At 28.2% G+C, this 23150-nt stretch overlaps 1 protein-coding gene across 1 annotated transcript in view; it reads left to right on the top strand.

Moving 5' to 3' along the window:
* Window positions 1–16109, top strand: part of LOC107443708 (ATP-dependent RNA helicase DHX8) — a 28927-nt gene extending 12818 nt beyond the window's left edge. Inside the window, exons 8-19 of the mRNA XM_043052099.2 lie at window positions 758–952; window positions 1290–1475; window positions 2996–3082; window positions 3733–3856; window positions 5791–5972; window positions 6899–7039; window positions 8544–8756; window positions 9716–9796; window positions 10854–10982; window positions 12805–13001; window positions 13797–13976; window positions 15794–16109. Of these exons, the coding sequence (XP_042908033.1) occupies window positions 758–952; window positions 1290–1475; window positions 2996–3082; window positions 3733–3856; window positions 5791–5972; window positions 6899–7039; window positions 8544–8756; window positions 9716–9796; window positions 10854–10982; window positions 12805–13001; window positions 13797–13976; window positions 15794–16016 (1938 nt within the window). The 3' untranslated portion in view covers window positions 16017–16109. The remainder of the gene's footprint in view (window positions 1–757; window positions 953–1289; window positions 1476–2995; window positions 3083–3732; window positions 3857–5790; window positions 5973–6898; window positions 7040–8543; window positions 8757–9715; window positions 9797–10853; window positions 10983–12804; window positions 13002–13796; window positions 13977–15793) is intronic.
* The last annotated feature ends 7041 nt before the right edge of the window (window positions 16110–23150 follow it).

Genomic DNA, 23150 nt, shown 5'->3' on the forward strand with positions numbered 1-23150 from the left:
AGAATTCGGTTATTTTATCCTCTAAAGTCTTAGATCCTCTAAAGTCTTAGAAAATTATTTTACTTTTTCTTAATGTATGTATATGAACTTTCAACAATATGAAGAGAAAATTTTATTAGTGCACATATCTTAATTATGATATTTTTTTTAAAAAATAGTGCTTTAAAGTATATTTTTAAATGCTTAAAAGGTGCTTACTTTTTGGTGAAAAATTTAGCTATGCAGCCTGGTCAGCTTTACTTTCAATTTATACCCTTAAAATATTTTTCACTCGTTTTTACATTGATTATACAAAACTCAGTAGATGTTTTTATTTGTCAAATTAAAGTTGATTACTGGAAAAAAAAAATTTTTTTAGCAAAAAATGGAGTTTTGTATTAAAAAATCGTATCTTATTTTCTAAAAAGAGGTTGAGCTTTAGTAAAAAATATTTAATAAGTACAGAGAAGTAATTAAGTCCAAAGAATTTTGAAGGATAAATATATGATAGCTTTAAGTATGCATAAAAATTAAATGTGTGTGCATTTATCACAAAAGTCTCATTGATTTATCAGTTCACTAACTAAATATTAGGTGTTTTATATTTTTTTTTCTACAGTAAATTCAGTATAACTTTTGCATTTTATTTCAAACTTGGTATTACGCTTTATTGGTTTATGTGTTAATTAATATATTAATGTGCTTTGCATTCCTTTTAATGTTAATGACTGTCTGCATATTACTTGTATTTTAATTTCATTCATTTAAAATTTCATAGGCTATTACAGAAAATCAAATTCTTATTGTCATTGGGGAAACTGGATCTGGAAAAACTACCCAGATGACTCAATATTTGGCAGAAGCTGGTTTTACGGCAAAGGGAAAGATTGGTTGCACTCAACCTAGAAGAGTTGCAACTTCGTCAGTTGCAAAGAGAGTTGCCGAGGAATTCGGTTGCCGATTAGGCCAAGAGGTACGTGTGTAGGAAGAAAATTCAAACATTTACTGATTATTTAGTCTTTTTAAGTTTATTAAAATTAATTATTCTGTTTGATTTTAATAAAGAGAATAGAATTGAAATGGCAAAAAAAAAACCTTAAAATGACATTTTAAATTTTATTATTTTTCTTCAATTTGGGAAATTTTCAAAAACTTTCATTAACCAGTAATGTTTTTCAATTAGACTGATGTAAAAAAAATTTAGTTTGTTGTGCTTGTAACTAGATTCTATCCTAATCTAATTTTAAAGCCCTTCAATTGACGTTTTTTAAACCTCTTTCCAAATACAAAACAGCATTTTATTTTTATAGGTAGGCTATTACATCCGTTTTGAAGATTGCACGAGTTCTGAAACAGTCATTAAATACATGACAGAAGGTATGCTTTTGAAAGAGTGTCTGAATGATCCGGACCTGAAAAGTTACTCAGTATTGATGCTGGATGAAGCTCATGAAAGAACAATCTATACAGATGTATTGTTTGGACTTATGAAGAAGGTAAGGCATTGATGACAACCAGTCTGATGTAAAATGTAAAATGACTTTTGGATAAGCAAATTTTAAAATAGTATATACTTTTTCCCTCGTTGGTCCTATTTATCTTTCTGATTTAAGAGAGAAAATGCAGTATTTTTCACTCTCAAAAAGACTAAATATTTTATTATTTAAACTAGGCTACTATTCTTTGTAAAACAATAGAGGTTCATTAAATTTAGTAAAAAGCAATGTAGGTAAACTTCTCTTATTCTATATGAAATATAATTTTATCTATTAGAATTCTTAATTCTTCTTTAAATGAAGTTTAAATATTAATTGCTAAAATAATTTTTTTAAAAAAGCATGAACGTGTGAAAAGAGTGAGGGAAAATATTTGCTTATTTCCATTTCTTGCAGAGCAGAAAAGAATAAAGTAAAGAAATGGAAAAAACCTATCTCCTTATTAAAAGGGAATTGGTGTCACGCACCAATTGCATTTTTGGCGCAGCCCCCTCAACCATTTTCCGCCTTTGGGGACATGTGTGAATTCGGCACAAACAATCTGTGCAAATTATGGACACAAATGTACACTCTTACGAAAGTTTGACTTTTTTTTAGTCTTATCTGTATGTTTGGAAATTGTTTCTCTCATCTAGTTAGAACACTTAAGAAATTCTTATATCATACCTCATTACTTAGCAACAAGAAAAATGAAATCTCGTTTATTTGGTTATGTTCTGAAAAGTGTGATTGTTTTGTTAGCATACTTATTGTAATATTACTTTTGTGGTTTTTGAGATATTGTTTGCTGCTGTTAATATTCTAAAAATGAGTAGTAATTTTTAAGAATTTAAATATGACCTTAAAATCTATGAAACCTTGTGGTTCAATGAAGATTATAATGCTATCAATAAATAATGATGGTGGCCTAATGATAACGCACCAAGATATTCTGATTCAGAAGTTAAAGAAATTAGATGAAGTTGGCAACTTAAGAAGAAGAAAATGTATTGTCCAAAGGAAACATGAAGAAAAGGTGATGCTCCCTAGGAATGTACAAAATGCGACATCTGGTTATGCGTTGACACTTGTTTTGAGATTTACCATACGCAATTAAACTATTCATTTTTCTTGTTCATATTGTAGCAAAAAGTATTCAGGTCCAGCAATCGTTACTGCCAGCAAGGCACTGCTCGTGAGAAGCAATTCAGCTTAGAGCAATGAGCAGTCAAAGGGTTAAATATATTGAAACTTATTGCAAGTAAATATTTTGAAGCTTATATTTCTAGGAATTTGTGGAAAACTATCTCTTTTACTTAATAAAATTCATGACTACAAATCCGCATAATTTTATCTTTACTTTTTTGTTATTTCTAAATTGTTCTTCATTAAATTGTGGTCATATATTAATTATATTGTGATTCATATTGGTCATGCAAGTTATGTTGCATCTTACATTATTTACTATTAGCAGTATTTTCTTTTTTTTTTCGTTCATTTTTTAAACTTATAGTGTATTTGAATTTTTCTTCTTTTTTTAGGCTGTGAAACAAAGGCCTGAACTCAAACTGATTGTTACATCTGCTACCTTGGATGCAGTAAAGTTTTCTCAGTATTTCTTTGAAGCGGTTGGTATAACTTTATGTATTTATATGTAATTTTTGTTTGGATAAAATTAAGAAAAATATGTACAAAAAACTATAAAAAACGATTATTTGAAGTAGTAGTGTTTAAAAGTAGAAGTGTTTTTCTAGTCTTAAACCACTGTAATTTGGATCACAGAAATTAATCTGTAATGGCCCGAAAACCAGCCACCTTAGTAAGCAATTGAACAAACAAAAACAAAAAAACAACAACACATTTAACAAAATGGTTACTATTCATCTATATTAGTAGCCAAAGAATGTAATTAAAATTTTTAATTAGTGATTGTCTAAAAATTAGATTTTTGAGTAGTAATTGTTGAAATATTATCTGAATCCTTTATTTGTATTATTTTTTTTTTATTATTGGTATTGGATATTTATTTATACTTGAAAATTTTATTTTAAAAACTAATTTATTTGAATAAATTTTTATCCCAGTTATCATACTTCATATTTAAAGACATTGTTCTAGAATGAGTTTATTGTATTTCCTCTCGAATAAACCATTTGTTGGTATTTCTTTAAAATATTTCAATATTTTTTCTTGTGCTATAAGCGTTAAATACTTTGTTTTCCTTATTTTTAGTTGTTTCAAAATTTTATAAGTTTTTTATATTTTTCTTCTATTTTAGCCAATATTCACAATACCTGGACGAACTTACCCTGTTGAAATTTTATACGCTAAAGAACCAGAAAAGGATTATTTAGATGCTTCTTTAACCACAGTTATGCAGATTCATCTTTCTGAACCTGCAGGCAAGTTTTATCTGTTGTATTTTTTCTTATNTGTATTTTTTTTTTATTGGTATTGGATATTTATTTATACATGAAAATTTTATTTTAAAAACTAATTTATTTGAATTAATTTTTATCCCAGTTATCATACTTCATATTTAAAGACATTTTTCTAGAATAAGTTTATTGTATTTCCTCTGGAATAAACCATTTGTTGGTATTTCTTTGAAAGATTTCAATATTTTTTCTTGTGCTATAAGCGTTAAATAGTTTGTTTTCCTTATTTTTAGTTGTTTCAAAATTTTATAAGTTTTTTATATTTTTCTTCTATTTTAGCCAATATTCACAATACCTGGACGAACTTACCCTGTTGAAATTTTATACGCTAAAGAACCAGAAAAGGATTATTTAGATGCTTCTTTAACCACAGTTATGCAGATTCATCTTTCTGAACCTGCAGGCAAGTTTTATCTGTTGTATTTTTTTTTTATTTTGACTGATATATTTTATTTCTCACACGAAAATCTACTTTAAAAAGTTGTACTTTAAAGAAAAATCTTGTGTAGGAAATGTTAATACTTGAACAAAATATTTTTAAAAAAAAAGTTATAAGGGACAATTTAAATCATTTCTCTTTTCTTTAAATTTAAAATGGTAAAATAAATGTATGCTTGTATTTGTATTGTTGGATTTTAGCACCGATTAATTTTAAAGTGCTTTTGCTCTTTTTTTTATGTTTAATTTTAAAAAAGCATGATTTTTATAAAATTTTCTGTGTTAATAGAATTTAAATGTTTTTTTTCAAAAATGGTACTTTTTGTCTATAAAAACTCATTGTCTCTTTAATAAAATTAGTGATTTCTTTGTGAAAATTACTGTCGTACAGTGCGCACAGAAAAATAAATGAATGGACTACCTTGAATAACTTTTGAATTAATGATTGGATCTTTGCATTTCAGGACTCAATCTTAAAGGTTTGAGAGGTTAATCTCAAGTACGATATTTAATTGGTGCATACGTTATTTTAAGCTATTATTATTAATGAAATTTTAAATGTACATTTTTTTCAAAATTTGACTTGTTCAACCGATTTTGCTCAAATTTTGTGATTCTCCATTAAAAATTACTTACTTAAAAATTATATAAAAAAATGCATACCATACAATTCAAAACTTTTTTGACAGTTATTAAATAAAATAATATTCAATAATATATATTTACTAAAATTAATTTTTTGCATTACAAATTTTATATTGCGTACAAAACTTTTTCACTTCTTTTAAAATATTCTCGAGATATGGTGAAATATGCAAAAAGTAAAATTAATGTTAAGAGTCACTGCTCTTGACCAAACTATTTAGACCATATTTCCCGAGTGGGTGCCACTCCATATTTTGGGGAGTCAGAAATCCGAATCCGTTAAAAAAAAAGGTATGTTTGTTTAGCGAAAGTACATTTTTGTGTCTGATTTTGTAACTTAAAATATGGTCTGCTTAAAATAATTAGCATGTGTGAAGTCATCCCCTCGAACCAGTAAAATTAATCCTAGAAAGTGAAAATCCAATCTTAGATCAAAAGTTATTCAGGGTGGTCCATTTTTTTTTTTTTTTTTTTTTTTNTTTTTTTTTTTTTTTTTTTTTTTTTTTTTTTTTTTTTTTGCTCTCTGTTCACATATATAAAAATAAAAATATAATATTCTCCTGTCATTTGTGGTGCAACCATTGTACCTTTTATTAAGTAGATTTTGATATAATATTAATTAATGCTTTTACTTATGGTCCTTTGGTAAAATAAATAAGGTATGGTATTTTTTCAAATAATATTGCCAAATCCAAATGAAGATAAGGTATATTTTCGCTATATATGAATAAAACAAAACAACATGAATTGCCAAAAGAATTTTTAAGGTTGATAAAGTGTATATTACTTACAAATACGCACTTTTTCTTTTCTAGGTGATATATTGGTTTTTCTCACTGGTCAAGAAGAAATTGACACAGCTTGTGAAGTTTTGTACGAAAGAATGAAATCTTTAGGGCCAAAAGCACCTGAACTTTTAATACTTCCCATTTATTCAGCATTGCCTGGTGAAATGCAGACAAGAATTTTTGAACCCACTCCTATTGGATTGAGAAAGGTCTCTATTTTTTAACTTGTAATGTTCTTTCACTTAAAATACTTAATAATTTATGATTTGTATTGTATTCTCAATCTTCTCATTGTCGTTTGATCATCATTGAAAAGACCTAAAGATTTTTTTAATTTTTATATCTAGTTTTGAGTTTTTAAACTTTTCTATTCCCTGAAAGTTACCGTATTCATTTTCCAAAATGGAATCTTATTTAATTATACTCATCCAATTTATTTACAAATGAACAAAACCTTAAAGTATATAAATAGGTGTCAGAACAAAAACTATATTTTTCTTAGAAAGCTCTGCATCCTATTTTTATTTGTTTGTCAACCTATTTATGATTCTTGGTTGTCTTGTTTTGTTAATTATTTTATTTTGTCATAATTATTTTGTGAGATATTTTAGATGTCAATATCATGTGATATTGGTTTAACAAAATAAAAGCATTGAAACAAAAATATTTTTATAAATTAAATTCCAGATGAAATAGCTTATAATCTTAAATGCTATGTTTTGGGTTTGTTTCCAATATTTTTTGATACACTATAAGTTGAAAATTTAATTTTATGCAAGGTTGCTTAAAAGAAGGAAGCAGATATTTTAAAGCATTATGCAGAAAGCAGAATGTATTTATAGTTATGAATATATTATGCAGATGAATTCACCTTTCAGTTAAGAAACTTGTACTAGGAATTTAATTCAAATTAGTATTTTTTCATTAAGTATTATTGCAAAAAAATTAGTTAAGATAGAAAGTTATTCCTTACTGAATTCAGCATTGTAAAATTTAATTAATGCTTGATCACAAATGCTAATTGCTTTTTCCTGTTTATAAAAATTTCTTTCTTAAAATTTCTTTCAATCTTATGTAGATTGGAAGCTTTATTCTTAATGACTGGAGTGTTTACCTAATATATTGATAATTTCAGGTTGTAATAGCTACGAATATTGCTGAAACATCCCTTACAATTGATGGAATTTATTTTGTAGTTGACCCAGGTTTTGTAAAGCAGAAATCATTTGACTCAAAAACTGGGATGGAGTCATTAGTTATTATACCCATATCCCAGGTATGTCTTTTTTTCTTTTTTTTCTTCTTTTTTTTTATATTGGAATAATTTTAACAGATTTTATGCACTGACATACTCTTCATCTACTACAAAATTTCAGTTTTTATTTCAGTTTCACTTCTCTACCACTGACATTTTTTATGTACTTGTTTTTTATGAAACTCATGTTCAAGGGTATGAATCATTATAAGTGAAATTAATCACTTCTTTTATTGATGTAGCATTTTAACATTTTTACAACTTCTTATTTCGAAATATGATACCTGTTTTATTTAGATATCCATTTTTGTATTATCTTTGAGTCTCAGCTTGTTTGTAGATTTTTAATTGTTATGGCTCGTTCTATTTAAAATAAAAAATTTTCTAATTAAATTTTAGAATAGAAATGTTTCTTATTAAAGAATTTATTGTCATAATAGTAATGATAAGTTTCATTATTGGTTATTGAAATTTTAGTGTTAATAATTTGGTTTTTATAATAATATTAGGTCTTCTAATGCTGTATTATAAACTTATTTCGAATTTATGAGTAAAAGAGCCATTAACACATTTTAAATATTCCAATTATAATAATTCTTTGCTAGAAATTAATTTCCATTTAAGATTATCTGAGTGCAATTAGTAAAGTAAATGCCGATTGAGGAAATAAAGTTTTGAGAATAACTAAGTTCAATATATTTTTTCTGATTATTACTAAATGTTTACATAAACTAAACTATTTTCGATTTTATTTTCCTCAATAGATTCAATTCATTCTTACTATCAATTTTCCTTTTTTCTGGAAAATTTCAGAAAATTTTATTTTTGGCACTTGCATAAGAGAAAGAGATTACTGTTGCAATTGAAAAGTGTTTTGACAGTTGTTTTCCTTCTATTTCTAATGCTATGAACGCTAAAATAAAATGTCAAAAAACTGATAAAACAAAATTTATTTTTTAAAAAAATTTCCTTGCACTATGTAGCTTTACATACAAAGATCCAAATGTATAATTATTACTATTTTGAATTTTTGGTCACTATTTTGAATATGAAAACGCCATTCGTTTTACATTATTCAAAATTTCATGAATTTTGACAATTGTCAAAAACAATGCCAAAAGTTTTTTTTTTTTACACATGATGGTTAAAACAAGATAGAACTGTCGATTGTCAGTTAAAGTGCTTAAAAATATTTTTTGAGAACTTGAAAAGTGCTTATTTTTTGTTGAGTCATTTGGCTACGCACCCTGAGTTAGGCTAATTTTAAAATTTCTATAAAAGCTGACATTCTGCTAATAGTTTTTATAAGGGTTTCAGAAAGTGTCTTAAATATGCTAAGTCTATGACGCTGATTTTTTTTCTTCCTTCAACTGTTTTTAAAAATTCCTAATTTCATGAAATTTCATTATAATCCTCATTTTTTTCATGTAAATTTTGTTAAAATAAAGCAAAAAAAAATTTTGGTTTAAAATTTATGTGTTTTAATGTTTTATTAAAAAACGACATTTTATAAATAATTTTATAGGCTCAAGCTAAGCAAAGAGCAGGCCGTGCAGGAAGGACGGGACCAGGAAAATGTTATCGTCTCTACACTGAGAGGTCATACAGAGATGAAATGCTGACCACTCCAGTACCGGAGATCCAAAGGACAAATCTTGCATACACTATACTGCAGCTAAAAGCAATGGGGATTAATGATTTGCTCTCATTTGAATTTATGGATGCTCCTCCTCAAGTGGTACATGCATTTATCACATTATTGATTTTTAGAAAATTTTCATATCGAAGTCTTGATTACTTTGCATTTTATATCATTTCTATGGGTTGAAATTCATCTATAGAATTACAAAAAGAAAAGATCTCAACAAAAAAAATTGATCTCTTCTTCTTACCTGTTTCTTTATGTTCTAAACTTTATTTCTTGGAGGATGTTAAAAAAAGCATTGATCTCTTAAATCACAAGTATTTGATAATTTCCTAGCATTTCTTAAGTCACTATTGAGAAAAACATAGAGTTTGGAAGTTTAAAGAACAAATTCGTAAAGAGTGCTTTAGAATAAAAAAACTATTTCATGTAAACATGAATTAAAACTTTTTAATATCTCCTCATATTTTACCAAGCCAATTTTCTATTCAAAATCATTTTGAATATTGGTGAAAATTAAGTTCTCCAGTTAAGTTTGTCTTCTAAAAGTAGCAAAGTAGTGATTACATTTCAAAAGTAGTTTGTAGTCGCTTCATTTTTTTAAAAAAAGTAGTTCTAGTTAACTACAACTGTAATAAAATAGTTGTAGTTAACTAGAAAAAAAATGTAGTTTTTACGACCACTGCGCTATGCTAATAATATGTTTTATTATTATTATTAAATATGTGGGAAGTGAAGGGAAATCCAAACAATTTATGGGCGATCTTTAGTTTATTGTCTACTTCTGATGCATTATTTGAAAAATTAAAGTACGATTGTACAAATTTTTTTAAGTAAATGTAATTAAGTAATCTGTATAATATTCATTGTCATTGTAGTCTTAATGAAATATATCAATAGAAACACAGTTATGTATTACCTGTTTTTGTTTGTTTTTTTAATTTAAAAAAAACGTTTTAATTAACCTATATTTGTAATTTCTCTAAAAGTTCCCATCAATTTATTTTAATTTCCGGAAAATATTAACTTAGAATTTTTTATTTTATTTGCAGTCTCTGATTATGGCTTTACAGCAGTTGTATTCTCTCAGTGTTCTGGATAGTGAAGGGCTTTTGACTAGACTTGGACGACGGGTAAATTAATACTTTTCATTATTGAAACAATGTTTAATGCAACTGAATTGACAAGTTAAAATTGCATTTTTTTTTCGAACTGTGCCTACTTTTTACTGTACTTTAATTCAATCATGTTATAAATGCANAAATCATGCATGTGATTCTTATTAATATATTCATGCAATTTTAAAATTAATCACGGGAATTTATAATCACATGGTTTACAAGTTTAAAAATCGCACTTTTTTGTCAAATTTTCGTGTATATATATATATTCTAGGATTTCCTCTTTTTTACTTTCTGACTACTCTCATCCCTGAATGTAGAGAAGAGGTAGACTTTTGACATTCTTACTATTAAATGCTAATGTCAATGTAAACATTCAATTATTAGAAATAATTAAAAACTAATTTTGGCATTTATTATGAAAAAATAATTCTAACTTCAACAGAAGCATTATTTTTGTTTATAACTTTAGCCAATAGACAACATGACCTCAAAAGTAACCATCTGATGCATTGATTTAATGCCGTGATAAAAGGAAGAAAATTTCATCACATTAAAATAAATTTATTTAAAAAAAATTTTAGTTCTATTTTCAGAATATGAATTTATAAAACAATTCAAGTAGTCATTCTAAAAGATTTTTTAAAGATTTTAGTTATTAAAAAATAATTTATTTAGTACTTTTGCTGTATGTTTTACTTTTAATGTCTTTAAAAAAATGGTTTGCTGTTTTAAAATTGGTTCAAATAAAATTTTTCACAAGAATGGGGGTATGGCCAACCCTTCCAAGGTTAACAATTGGAACATTTTGTAATTAATTAAATGGTTGAATTTTTTTTCTTTTTAATTGTTTGTGTTGAAAAAATATATTGCAGAGGAAAGTGTTATTCTATTTAAATGTTTTCTTTATATTGTAAATATGACTTTAATTGTTAAAGTTATGTGTGAAAAATGTTTCGCGGAGCAGCACTCTCCATTCAATTTAGATTTGTACTGCTTTTTAACTATTTGTTATGATTATGAACACAAGCTTTAGGAAAAATTTCAGTTTTGTTTCATTTGTATTTAGATGGCAGAATTTCCAATGGAACCAAACTTATCAAAGATGCTTATAATGTCAGTGCAATTGGGTTGCAGTGAAGAAATTCTTACTATTGTATCTATGTTGTCAGTTCAAGGCGTATTTTATCGGCCAAAGGTATTCATACATTTTTTAAATTTTTTATAGGCGTTTGAAATTTTTTTTCTTAACTGTGTTCTTCGTAACATTTATTAGTAATTAATTTAACTTTACTTACTGTAGAATTCTAATCAATATCAATGTTATAATTAGATATGCATTTATTGTTGCACAGCTGCTCCGCTTTCTGCAAACGAGTTTTTAAAGTTGTTGAGAATTAATTGTACAGTAAAATTTGCAGAATTTTGTTAAACTTAAAAAACACTTTAAAATCTTCGCCATAATATAATTGGAGAAGTATAAAATTTTGTAGTCTTGGTTAAAATTACTTTTAATTAAATATACTAAACTGAAAGTTAAATATTAAAATATTTTGCTACCACTGAAAAAAATTAACAAGGCGAAGTTGGCATTTCTGATTACAAATCAGAGAAGCTCATAAATTTGTTTTTTTTTTTTCAGTGGGCTACAAAAACTGAAACTTGCAATTATGGCAAACATTAATGTAACTTTGTAATTGTAAAAATTAATGAAATATATAGATTACAATGCAAATTAGTATGATAAATTTATAGTTTTACAAAAAAAAATAATAATCACTATTATTCCAAAGATAAACTTTGTTATTAAAATAGTGTCAAATTAATGTGATGGTTGTCATTTTAATTTCAAAATTATAATTTTTGTTTCATCTAAAGTTTTTGTAATTTTCTTTCTTTGCTAGATTATTTGTACTTTTACACAGAACCCCTTACCATGAACCAAAATTTGCGTAACAAAAATGCTCTCCAATGCTCAGAGAAAGACTCTGAGCTAGATCAGTTACTTTTAGTTACAGAGTTAAAGGTTTTAATTACAGAATTAAAATTTTAGTTACTGAGTTTTTAGTTTAAGAGATTTTTTTTCCTGTTATGTTTTTTTCTTTTCTTTCTTTTAATATATTTATTAATGTAAGGAAATAAAGGGGCCATGTTAATAAACTTTGGAGCTGATTTAATTACTGTAAAAAAATTTCTGCTACAGACAAGTACAATGAAACCTCTAGGAGAGACCACCTCTGTGTAGTGACCTCCTCTATTTGCGACCACTTTTGGGAGGCACTGAATTTTTTCCATAGACTATGCTGAAGAAAACCTTTGGGAAAAACCTTCAAAACCTCTCGCAGCGACCGGGCAGACCTCCGCACCAAATGAGGAAAAGGTCAAATAAAGAAACACCAAAAAATTTAAAAATAAAAAATTTTAACAAAGCAAATGAGTATAGATTCAAATGTGTTCCAAATATTTGTTAAGAGCTTTTATTTAGAGAGCTTTTTTCGACCAATGAACGAGACAGTCAACCTTATGTTACCGTCAGAGTGCACTAAACACTGTGCTATCAATTATTTCGTTACAACAGTTAAATTAGGAGAAAAAAAAAGCCATTTTAGAATATATAAAACATTTCAAGCAAACAAACCACCCATTAGTAAGCAAATTAATTTTTTATATAAAATTAAATACGAACTTGAAGAAAAAACATAATTTTTGTTGAAAGTTATGTTTATATATTTAAAATAGGTCTATCATTCATAATTGGTTAATTTCTTTTTTTTAAAAAATTATATCTGTGGGGGTTCATTTTTAATTTTATTCATTAAACCGGTTTTCATGAAGCCAACACAAGTTGCGTTTCTGTACCCTGAGAATGACACTGGGTAAAATTGAAGTCGATGGAAGTAACCCCTAAGTATGATCAACCTCTATTAGCGACCATTTTACTGTGGGATAGAGATTGATCGCTCCCGAGAAATTTCACTGTATGCAATTTTTTTTTAATTATTTTTTTTCCCTTCTGTTAGGACAAACAAGCTTTAGCTGATCAGAAAAAAGCCAGATTTCATCAGCCTCAAGGAGATCACTTAACTTTGCTGGCAGTGTACAATTCTTGGAGCAACAACAAATTTTCCAAAGCATGGTGTTATGAAAATTTCATACAATTTAGAACACTACAAAAGGCTCAAGATATTCGCAAACAGCTGTTGGGGATCATGGATAGGTTGGTAATATTTTCTAAATTAGTGAAACAAAATCATAGCGGAATTTACTTTATTTATAACCCGAGGCATTTGGTTTCAAATATGAAAATAAAAAATTTAACGGAACGAATAAGTAGATTAAAATGTATTCAAAATATTTGTGTGAAGCTCTTATTTAGAGAGCTTTTTTGACAATACAACCTTACGTTGCAGTCAGATTGCTTTAAAGATGATGCTATCAATGATTTACTTCTGAAGTTAAACTAGAAAAAAAAGTTTGTTTAGAAGAAACAAGCCTCTCAAACAAACAAACCTCTTCTCATTTTTAAAGCTAACTAATTTTTATGATTTAAAATTAAAAGCAAACTTAAAACAAAAAATGTAATTGTTTATTTATTTAAAATAGCTTTATCATTCATAATTGCTAAATTTGTTTTTGCACATAATTATATCAGTTCAGATCACTTTTATAGGCGCTAAATTTTATTCATTGATCCGTTTTTTCATGACGACAACAGAAGTGGCATTATCGCACGTAGAAAATGACACTGACTAAAATTAAAATCGTTTGTGAAAAATCATGTACCTTTGATAACAATTTTGAAGTTAATGGAGGTAAGAACCAACAACTTCCATTAACAACCCATTTACCGTGGAACGGGTCGTTCCCGAGAGGTTATACTGTAGTTACAAGAGTTAATCAATGCCCGCAAAAGGTTTTTTAATATAGATTTTGTGTTCTCAAAGTTTTTCATTTTATCTTACTTTGCTTGTAATAGTTTCCTTCCTTAATTATTCTAAAATATTAATTTTAGGCATAAATTTGATGTTCTGTCCTGTGGTAAGAAAACAGCTCAAATTCAGAAAGCTATCTGCAGTGGATTTTTTAGAAATGTTGCCAAGAAAGATCACCAGGATGGTTACAGGACTCTTGTTGATGGTCAAGTTGTTTACATCCATCCATCCAGTGCCTTATTCAACCGAGAACCTGAATGGTAAGAACTACATGTGCATATTTCAATTTTATGTCTGTGACTGTTGGAAAAGGGGGAGGGGGAAACAAATATTCTAATTGTTAAATTTTGGAGAAAGTTAAAAAATTCAAATCATAGTATCTGATTTTACAGTAACAAATATAGTTTAGTTTTATTTTGATGAATTTTAAATATATAAATGTATTTGAGTCAATTCTGAAGTAGCCTCAAATGTGCTTTGCTGCTTATCTGGTTTTCTGCTACTACTAGTAATTATGTTTCTGCTTTCATATTTATTGAAATTTACTTCTAAGTCACATACAGCTTATTACTTTTTTAAATACATATTTATTTTCAAATAAGTTGAAACTTTTTTTAGCAGTGCAAATATATTTTAAAGATAGGAAAATGGTAAAAAAAATGAATAAATTAATAGAAAAACAAAAGTTATTAAAAGCAAAAATTAAAAAAAGCTCATACCTTTTGCTGTTTGAATTTGAACTACTGCTATTACCACTTAACGCAGATTGAATCTAGCTGAAACAAAAAGTAGTGCTAGTGCATCTTTTCTCTATCTCTTGTGAGAAGACTTATGACAGTTAGGTAGTAAATTTAAGCTTGGTTAGGAACTTAAATCTGTTTTGAACTTGAACTAATACCAGCTTTTTATTTTATGAAATTGACTTGTTCTGAAAAAGATTAAATAGAAATATTCATAATTTTCATATTTATAGGAATTTACTTTTTTTCTTCTTCCAAAGTATATTGTTTTGACCGTTTGTAAACATTTTATATTAAAATTATTATTCTTTTTTATTTTAAAAAATCATTATTAAAAAATATCGAATAAAAAAACGTTACAGTGTCTTCCTTTGAGATATGATTGAAAAGTAGAATGTTGAATGGGAACAATATAAAATAAAAAAAAAATTTTTATCAAAAGTCCAGAAAGGTTTTAGAGCTGCAAGAAGCTCCTTCCACATCATAAAAGCACAGCAATATTGGTAAAAACAGGGAAGATACAGGACAAATGATGTAAGCAAAAGAAGAACAGTCAGTTTTCTGTTGCTAAAACTGCATTTTGCATCCATGCAAAGCAGGTCCTGATTTTCAATACATTATATGCATGGTTGTACATTATATGCATGGCATTATATGCATACTTGCTTAAACAAAAGTTGTACTCTTGCTGTATTTGATTAAATTTTCATCCCTCCCCCAACATTTTGAAATGCTAGCCAAAGTTAAATTGAGATTATTATTTATTTCAAAAAAAAATTTTCTTTATTAGGATAGAACAAAAGATAAATAATGGTGGAATAAAAAAATGAGTAGAGATATGAAGAGCTTTAGAGAAAATTAGTGGTTTATTATTCAATGATTGGTGTAAAAAGATGTACAAACGTAGCTGTTATTTTTATTTTGTTTGCTGTGAAAAAATTAATGTTTTGGAAAAAATAATTAAATCATTGTTTTAATGTATGAGCCATTGTTTTGGTGAGGTACATTTTGGAGGCAGTGAGTGAGCTGTAAATTTCTGAAAATTCTGGTAAACAACGCTAGAACTTGTTAATTGGTCAAAAAAATAAGTCTCGAAATTTTTTTATTACAGTGGCACCCATGTATATGCGATTTTTAGCATTGTCTTCACCATTTTGTTTCCTAAATATGATTAAGTTAGATGTCTATTTTTAAGATAAAAGAGATTTCACTGTAAAGAAGAAGAAAAAAACATTTTAAAATGTTTAAATTGTTATTTTGTTGTATTTTTGGATGTAATATCATAATTTATAGTTTAAAATATTTCCAATTACAAAACATTTTTATTTTTCACACAGGGTTATTTATCACGAAGTAGTTCAGACTACTAAGGAATACATGAGAGACGTAACAGCTGTCGATCCGAAATGGGTGGTCGATTTTGCACCGGCATTCTACAAATTTGCTGACCCGACTAAACTGAGTGCACAAAAGAAACAACTCAGGTTGGAACCCTTGTACAACAAATATGAAGAACCTAATGCTTGGAGGATATCTAGAACCAAAAGAAGAAGAAACTAAAAATATTCACTTTTACCTTTTGTATTTGTAAATTGTAAATAGGCAACAATTATCATTTTTATACTAATTTAATTAAAGCAATGTTTAAAAACATGTCTTTATTTCATTTCTTTACTAAACTCCACAATATGTGGAATCTTCAATTTTAGTCTTAAATAAATAATATGGGGGGGAATAGTTAATATTTGGGATTGATTTAAGGGCTATTGCCCATCCTACAAGAATTTTCTGGTTACGTCTGTTTGCCTCGACCAGACTGTGCAGGGATCAGGGAAGTGGCCTTGCATCAGAAAGGTTCTGCGTTCGAATCCCGGACGAGGCATGGGTGTTCTTTCATTCTCTGTGTTATCTGTCTTGACTGTGGGAGCAACGTTGGCCCACCTATTATGGTGCCCCTGAAAAAGTGGTCAACAAATCTGCCCTACATTGGCGAATGTCAACCCAGGTGGGTATCGGAAAGAAAAAAAAACTTGTATGTTTGCAAAAGAAAGAGCCTGTTAAGTTGTAGAATAACATTCTAACATCAAAAATTTAAAGCGCAGAGAAAGATTAAAATTAAAGTTTTATCGCTAATGCTAGGTCATGTGAAAAAGCTACAAAGCGGCTAAGGGGCTTTTTGCCATGCAGTATGTAGCATTCTTCTGTTGTCTTATAAGCTTAAGTTTTATAATGAATTTATCGTTTTCTAGTAGTGTTTTTATAATTAGATTTAAGAAATTCTCTAATTGTTAAGTTAGTTGTTTTAGTTTAATCTGATAAAATGCTCAAATGTTTTTCTTTTTTGATGTCTTGTTTTAATCTATTTTTTTTTTGGGGGGGGGGGATCTAGAATAATGATTCAAGTAAAATATTTTATGTTTATTTTTTCTTGTTAAGTCAATTTTTAAGTTGAATCACTTCTCAAAGTCAAAACCTGTCCTTACTCTATGACATACAGGAGTGATTGTTTTCTGGTTGTATCTCGGAATTTCGGGGATTTTGTATAAAAGTCTTCTGCATATCAAAATTAAGGGCAGGAATTCTGCGTTTTCGGACTTCCACTAATCAAACTTAGAATCCGCAATCTAAAATTTAAATTTTGGAAAAACTTTCGCTAAAACCCGTAAACGTTTACATACATGTGATTTTGGCCGTTGAGCCGATTTTCACCATTTTGAATAATTGGAAATGAACCGGAATCCGCTTACATCGCTACTCTTATTCACGTGATTAAAAAATTTAATATCGTGATTTGCGCCTACGCGTTTTTATAATCAGTTTCCCGTTTTATATTCACTCATTTTTAAAATACAATATTGCTATTTGTGTTCGCATGTTTGTAATATCAAACATCGATTTCGTATTTATACATAATTTAAAAGCTACTCATTGCGACTCATATTCACGCAATCTGAAAATCATGCATCGCGATTCATATTCACTTGTTTAAAAAAAAATATCGTGATTCATATTCACGAATTTTTAAAATCCATTATCGCGATTCACATTCTTTCTACTTTAAAATCCATTGCAGCGATTTCTGTTCATACGACATTAAGATTCAATGTCACGATTTATATTCATGTGATTTTAAAATCCAATATCGCTATTTATTATTCATATTCACGCAATTTTTAAAAATCCAATATCATGATTCTGAGATTTTTCTTAACTTATTTACTATAAAGGTGTGATATTCTTTATTTATAGGTAATTTAATTATTAATCTTATTGCAAGAAATAATGTTAAATATGTAGCATGTATGTTATATAAATTAATATCCTGATATATATTTTTAGCAAATAAAATTTTCAGTTTTTTTTTTAATTTGTGTCACAATCACCCCTGAACATGACCCTTTTTTACAATAGTTTAATCTTGTGACCATAGTTACAAACTCTTGACCAGTGGTCTCTAAAGATGTCCCGTGAAGCCCTAGAGTTTCATGGTAGGATCACAGGGATTCCGATACTATGGACTTTTCTCTCAGTAAATATATTGTAATTTTTTAAGATTATTTATTATGATTCATTTTACCTCTGGTTATTTATTGTTAATTTGGTTAATTTTCATTTGAGGTAAATGACAGTGAAGAAGGATATTGCTAAATTTAAGTAAATAATTTTTAGTAAGTAAATAATTATTAAACTAAGTAAAATTTATTTGGTAATTTCTTATGATTATTTTTTTCAATTTACCCCAGGTTATTTATTATCAATTTGTATAATTTTTCTTTTGAGTGGAATATCAGTGAAGAAGAAAATTGCGAGACTAAGTAAATAAATAAAAAAAAAATTTAATAAAAGTATAAAAAGGATATGCCTGTATTGTATTAAAAAAATTACATAAATATTTTCCATCGAACTTTTCAATTCATAATAAATTAATAAAATTCAACAGTAAAGAAACACGTTTATTACAATTCTTATTCTTCACTCACCAGAAACAAATTCGGAACCAGAAAGCAAAAATATTCAGAACCGTCTGACGTAAAACCAAATTTCAAGACATATTGATAAATGAAAAAAAATCTCATGCTTCACATGAAATGTTTTTTTTATTTTTTAAACCTGGTGGACTATCGGTAATTTAAAGGGAGGATCGTTTCCACACTAAGAAATCGGTTTTTTAGACTATAAGGAAATGCTCGCTGTCAGCAACCGCACAAAATGAGAATAGCGGAGATCTCGAATGAGCTAGGTAAACAATACGTTGGCGAGCGAGATTATGCAACAAAAAAAAAAAAATCTAGTAATATGTTTTGTTTGAAATGCTATGTTTTGTCCCACCGAGAAAATTATTTTAAAAAAAAACTCTTTATTATGCTTCTCGATACAGCACAATCAGACGACAACTCCATTTGTAAGTTTAAATTTTAGTGTCAAAATCACCTGGATATGATNAAAAAAAAAAAAAAAAAACCTGCTTTTCAGAGAAAAATGTAGTGAAATGTTTTGTCCCACCGAGAAAAAATCATGATTAAAAAAAAAAGTCTTAACTATGCTTCTCGATACAGCACAATCAGACGACAACTCCATTTGTAAGTTTAAATTTTAGTGTCAAAATCACCTGGATATGATCTACCATACAGTAATAAAATTAATCATTCGTTAACTGCAATTAAATGTCTAAATATTCATCTATGAAGTACACATCGTGGAGGCCCACAGAGAAGAACCAAGAGGGGCAAGTCATCATAGCCATTTGTCAGCTTTATAAATGTAATGTTTAAGTTCGTTTTGAATGTTTAAATGGGTATTTTTAAAATCTTATTTTGGAAGAGGATATTTTTTCAATAAAATTTTTAAGTTTTCAACGAATAACTGTGCAATCACATAGAATAACAGATTAGGAACATATTTATAACAAATGGTTTAGTTGGACGATAGCAGGAATTGTTTTGCGTAGGGGGCTATTTTTAAGAATCAATTTATAACTTCACAATGACAAGAAATAACAAATAAGAGAAGCATATTTATGATCAGTTATTTAGTTGGAACGAAATTATAAGTTTTATTACCCATTGGCAAAATGGGTGTTGTTTTGGGTTGGATGGCGTGCGCGCCTTATTTGGACGTCATCACACTTTTCAACTGTGTTCAGGAGTAAAAGTAAACAGTGCGCATGCGACCGCTGCTGTTTGATAATTTTTTTTAGAATTCTTTTTTGAGAAATCCCATAAATACTTCTTGATTTGTGAATAGAAGAGAATTTCATCATTTCAACGATATTTTTGTTTTTATTGTTAAAATTAATAATCAGAAATCAAACTGGTTCGTTTTCAATATTAATTCAGGTGAATATCACAAATAGAGAGGGTCCCAAACTGATTGTCGCGGTCTCAAAGGTTAGAGTTGAAGCAAGAAAATTAAGCAAGGTTTCACCAATGAGTTACCCGTGATCGCCTTCCCTCGATCGCAATTTTTTTTTTATTTATTTACTTCTGTAGATACTTTTTTACTATCTTCTGAAAGTTGTTATGTAACTAAAAAATTAATTAAAGAAAAAAAAAACGCGTATTTTTGTTGACTGCTGAAATAAAATGTTGTTTGAAGTTGGGCTGATGGACCTTCAGATTTTTTTAAAAAAATTTTTTTATTGTTATTTACGATTTCCAATCAGGGCCGGATTAACCTATAGGCACACTAGGCACGTGCCTACGAAAAAATTCGGAGAAAAAAATTTTTGACAAAAATAATTTAGCTTTAAAAACAACAAGTGTATTTTGCACAAAATTATGAAGATACAAATAAAAATATAATATTTTTCGGTAATAAATTATTTTGCAGAATCTTATGATATAATATATTACTTTCTTGCGATTTTTGGATTCAACGAAATCTTGTACTAAATGTAAATTAATCTTGTATGCAAAATGTCGTATTCAAATTAAAATCCATATTATGTAAAATGTAATAAATATAAAAGAAAAATATGCAAGAAAATTTTAGCATATATTTTGAAAAGAGGGAAGGAGGGGAGGGCCCAAAAACGGCTGTGCCTAGGGCCTACGAAAGGTATAATCCGGCTCTGTTNTTTCAACGAATAACTGTGCAATCACATAGAATAACAGATTAGGAACATATTTATAACAAATGGTTTAGTTGGACGATAGCAGGAATTGTTTTGCGTAGGGGGCTATTTTTAAGAATCAATTTATAACTTCACAATGACAAGAAATAACAAATAAGAGAAGCATATTTATGATCAGTTATTTAGTTGGAACGAAATTATAAGTTTTATTACCCATTGGCAAAATGGGTGTTGTTTTGGGTTGGATGGCGTGCGCGCCTTATTTGGACGTCATCACACTTTTCAACTGTGTTCAGGAGTAAAAGTAAACAGTGCGCATGCGACCGCTGCTGTTTGATAATTTTTTTAGAATTCTTTTTTTAGAAATCCCATAAATACTTCTTGAGTTGTGAATAGAAGAGAATTTCATCATTTGAACGATATTTTTGTTTTTATTGTCTTAATTAATAATCAGAAATCAAACTGGTTCGTTTTCAATATTAATTCAGGTGAATATCACAAAGGGGGTCCCAAACTGATTGTCGCGGTCTCGTTTGAGTTGAAGCAAGAAAATTAAGCAAGGTTTCATCAATGGATAACCCGTGATCGCCTATCGCAATTTTTTTTATTTATTTTTGTAGATACTTTTTTACTATCTTCTGAAAGTTGTTATCATATAACTGAAAAATTAATTAAAGGAAAAGAACGTGTATTTTTGTTGATTGCTTAAATAAAATGTTGTTTGAAGTTGGGTTGATGGACCTTCAGATATTTTTCATTTTTTTTTATTGTTATTTACGATTTTCAATATAATATGTTCACAACTTCTTTTTTAATATCAGGATTTCGGAAAGAACCTAAATTTGTATGGTTCCAAGAAGATTTGTCTAGAAAGTTGATGTACAGTCAAAATCGTCGATAACGACCCTGATTTAGCGTTTCGGAAATACTTGGTTGGAACAATTTATGACTTATACAGTATAGCTCACTTTTAACGATTTAATTTCGATTTTAGCGATCGATATTTATGTGATTCATAAAATTTCTACTTATATCCACTTCTCCAGTTCACTCCTTTCTTGGAAAAATTCCTTCTTGAAGTTTTTCGGGTCGACGATATACTTTTTGATGTCGACCCTTTTTTTTTTCGGTCGCAAATCTTATGCGACGAACGAAACAGCAAAGATACAAGAAGACAGTTCAGCAAATTAACTTCTTTTGTACGGTACAAGGAAATAAATTAAAGTGCTATATAACAATTTACTAAGTACGTCTGAAATTTATGCTTTTTCACAAACTCCTTTTTTACGTGCTATGGTTGTAACGAGCAAATATTGTGGTTCCTTCATGCTCGTTATGAGCGATTCAGTTTTTTAATAAAAAGCTTTTCTGTTGCAGTACGCTGTGAGGCAATACCAACAAATTGCCGTATTTTCGTATATGTATGAGTGAATTTATTATTTCGAAGCAGGCATCTTTCTGTAAATTCGTTTATTTATGAACCCTTTACCTGTTTTAATGCTATTTGCTTTTCTATCCCTCTTTGCTAGCATGCATAAGAAACAAAATACGTCAGAAACAGGAGAAAAACCATGCATTAAACCGAAAAGTAACAGTCCGTCAGCAACAGGGTGCACAAAATACCATATCGCGTAATATGTCAAAAGAAGTTGTTTTAGGTTAAAATTTCAATTTGTGTTTTCTTGATATTGTTTTGATTTTAGCAAACTTTTAATGATGTAATATTATTAGGCATCATAGTACTTTTTTTTTAAAAAAAGAAGAAAATAAAGGGGTTGATTTATTTAGATTAGAAGAAATAGCACTTGATAATTTTTAGAACTTCTATGGAATTTTCCTTAAAATTTTAAAGCAATAAAATGATGCCTAAGTAATTTTAAACTACACATTTCTCGATCTTTAGATTTAAGAAAAAAATTCTTTTATCGTTAATTGCCTAAAAAAAAATACTCATCAAAAATCTAAAAACAGACTTTTGTATACTATTTAACTACCCATCAAAAACTGCGGATTGCAGAATTGTATTGATATAATTTTGCTCAAAAAATGAATAGAGAAACCTTAAATACCGCACGCTTTACATCTAAAATTGTGATTGTGCGACGGCCTTGCATTTTACTTTTATCGCAAAGATTAAAATAATATAATAACTGCCAATGTAATTTGTAATCAAATACCTGTTTAATTGTGAAAATTAAATATCCAGTATTAATTTATTTTATTTTATAACTGTCGTTGAACAGCCGATCCCATGTTTGGGACAACTGCTAGTGTCCAACACCTAGCTTTATAATTTTGAATTAAATCCAGAAGACAAGGGAACTCCTGGATTAAGCATTGTTTATAAATTTGCCTTTCAGGTGGAGTTCACCCGAATTTGCGTTACATGGAGAGGAAAAACACGAAAATATTTATTTGTGAAAGTATCAATATCAGTTTATTTGTGAAAATTAAATAAAATGAATTAAAAGCATATTTAGAATTTTTACTTCCAGTCTCCAGCCCTTCGACAGTTGAGATTGGTCCAGAGAGGAGGAAGAGACTCTCAACGGGTTAATAACAAATATATTTTTCTTATCCTTTTTGTAAAGAAACTTTTTTTAATGATAGTGGATTGTTAT

The sequence above is a fragment of the Parasteatoda tepidariorum genome, chromosome 10 (genome assembly GCF_043381705.1).
Source record: "Parasteatoda tepidariorum isolate YZ-2023 chromosome 10, CAS_Ptep_4.0, whole genome shotgun sequence".
In the NCBI taxonomy this organism is placed as follows: domain Eukaryota; kingdom Metazoa; phylum Arthropoda; class Arachnida; order Araneae; family Theridiidae; genus Parasteatoda; species Parasteatoda tepidariorum.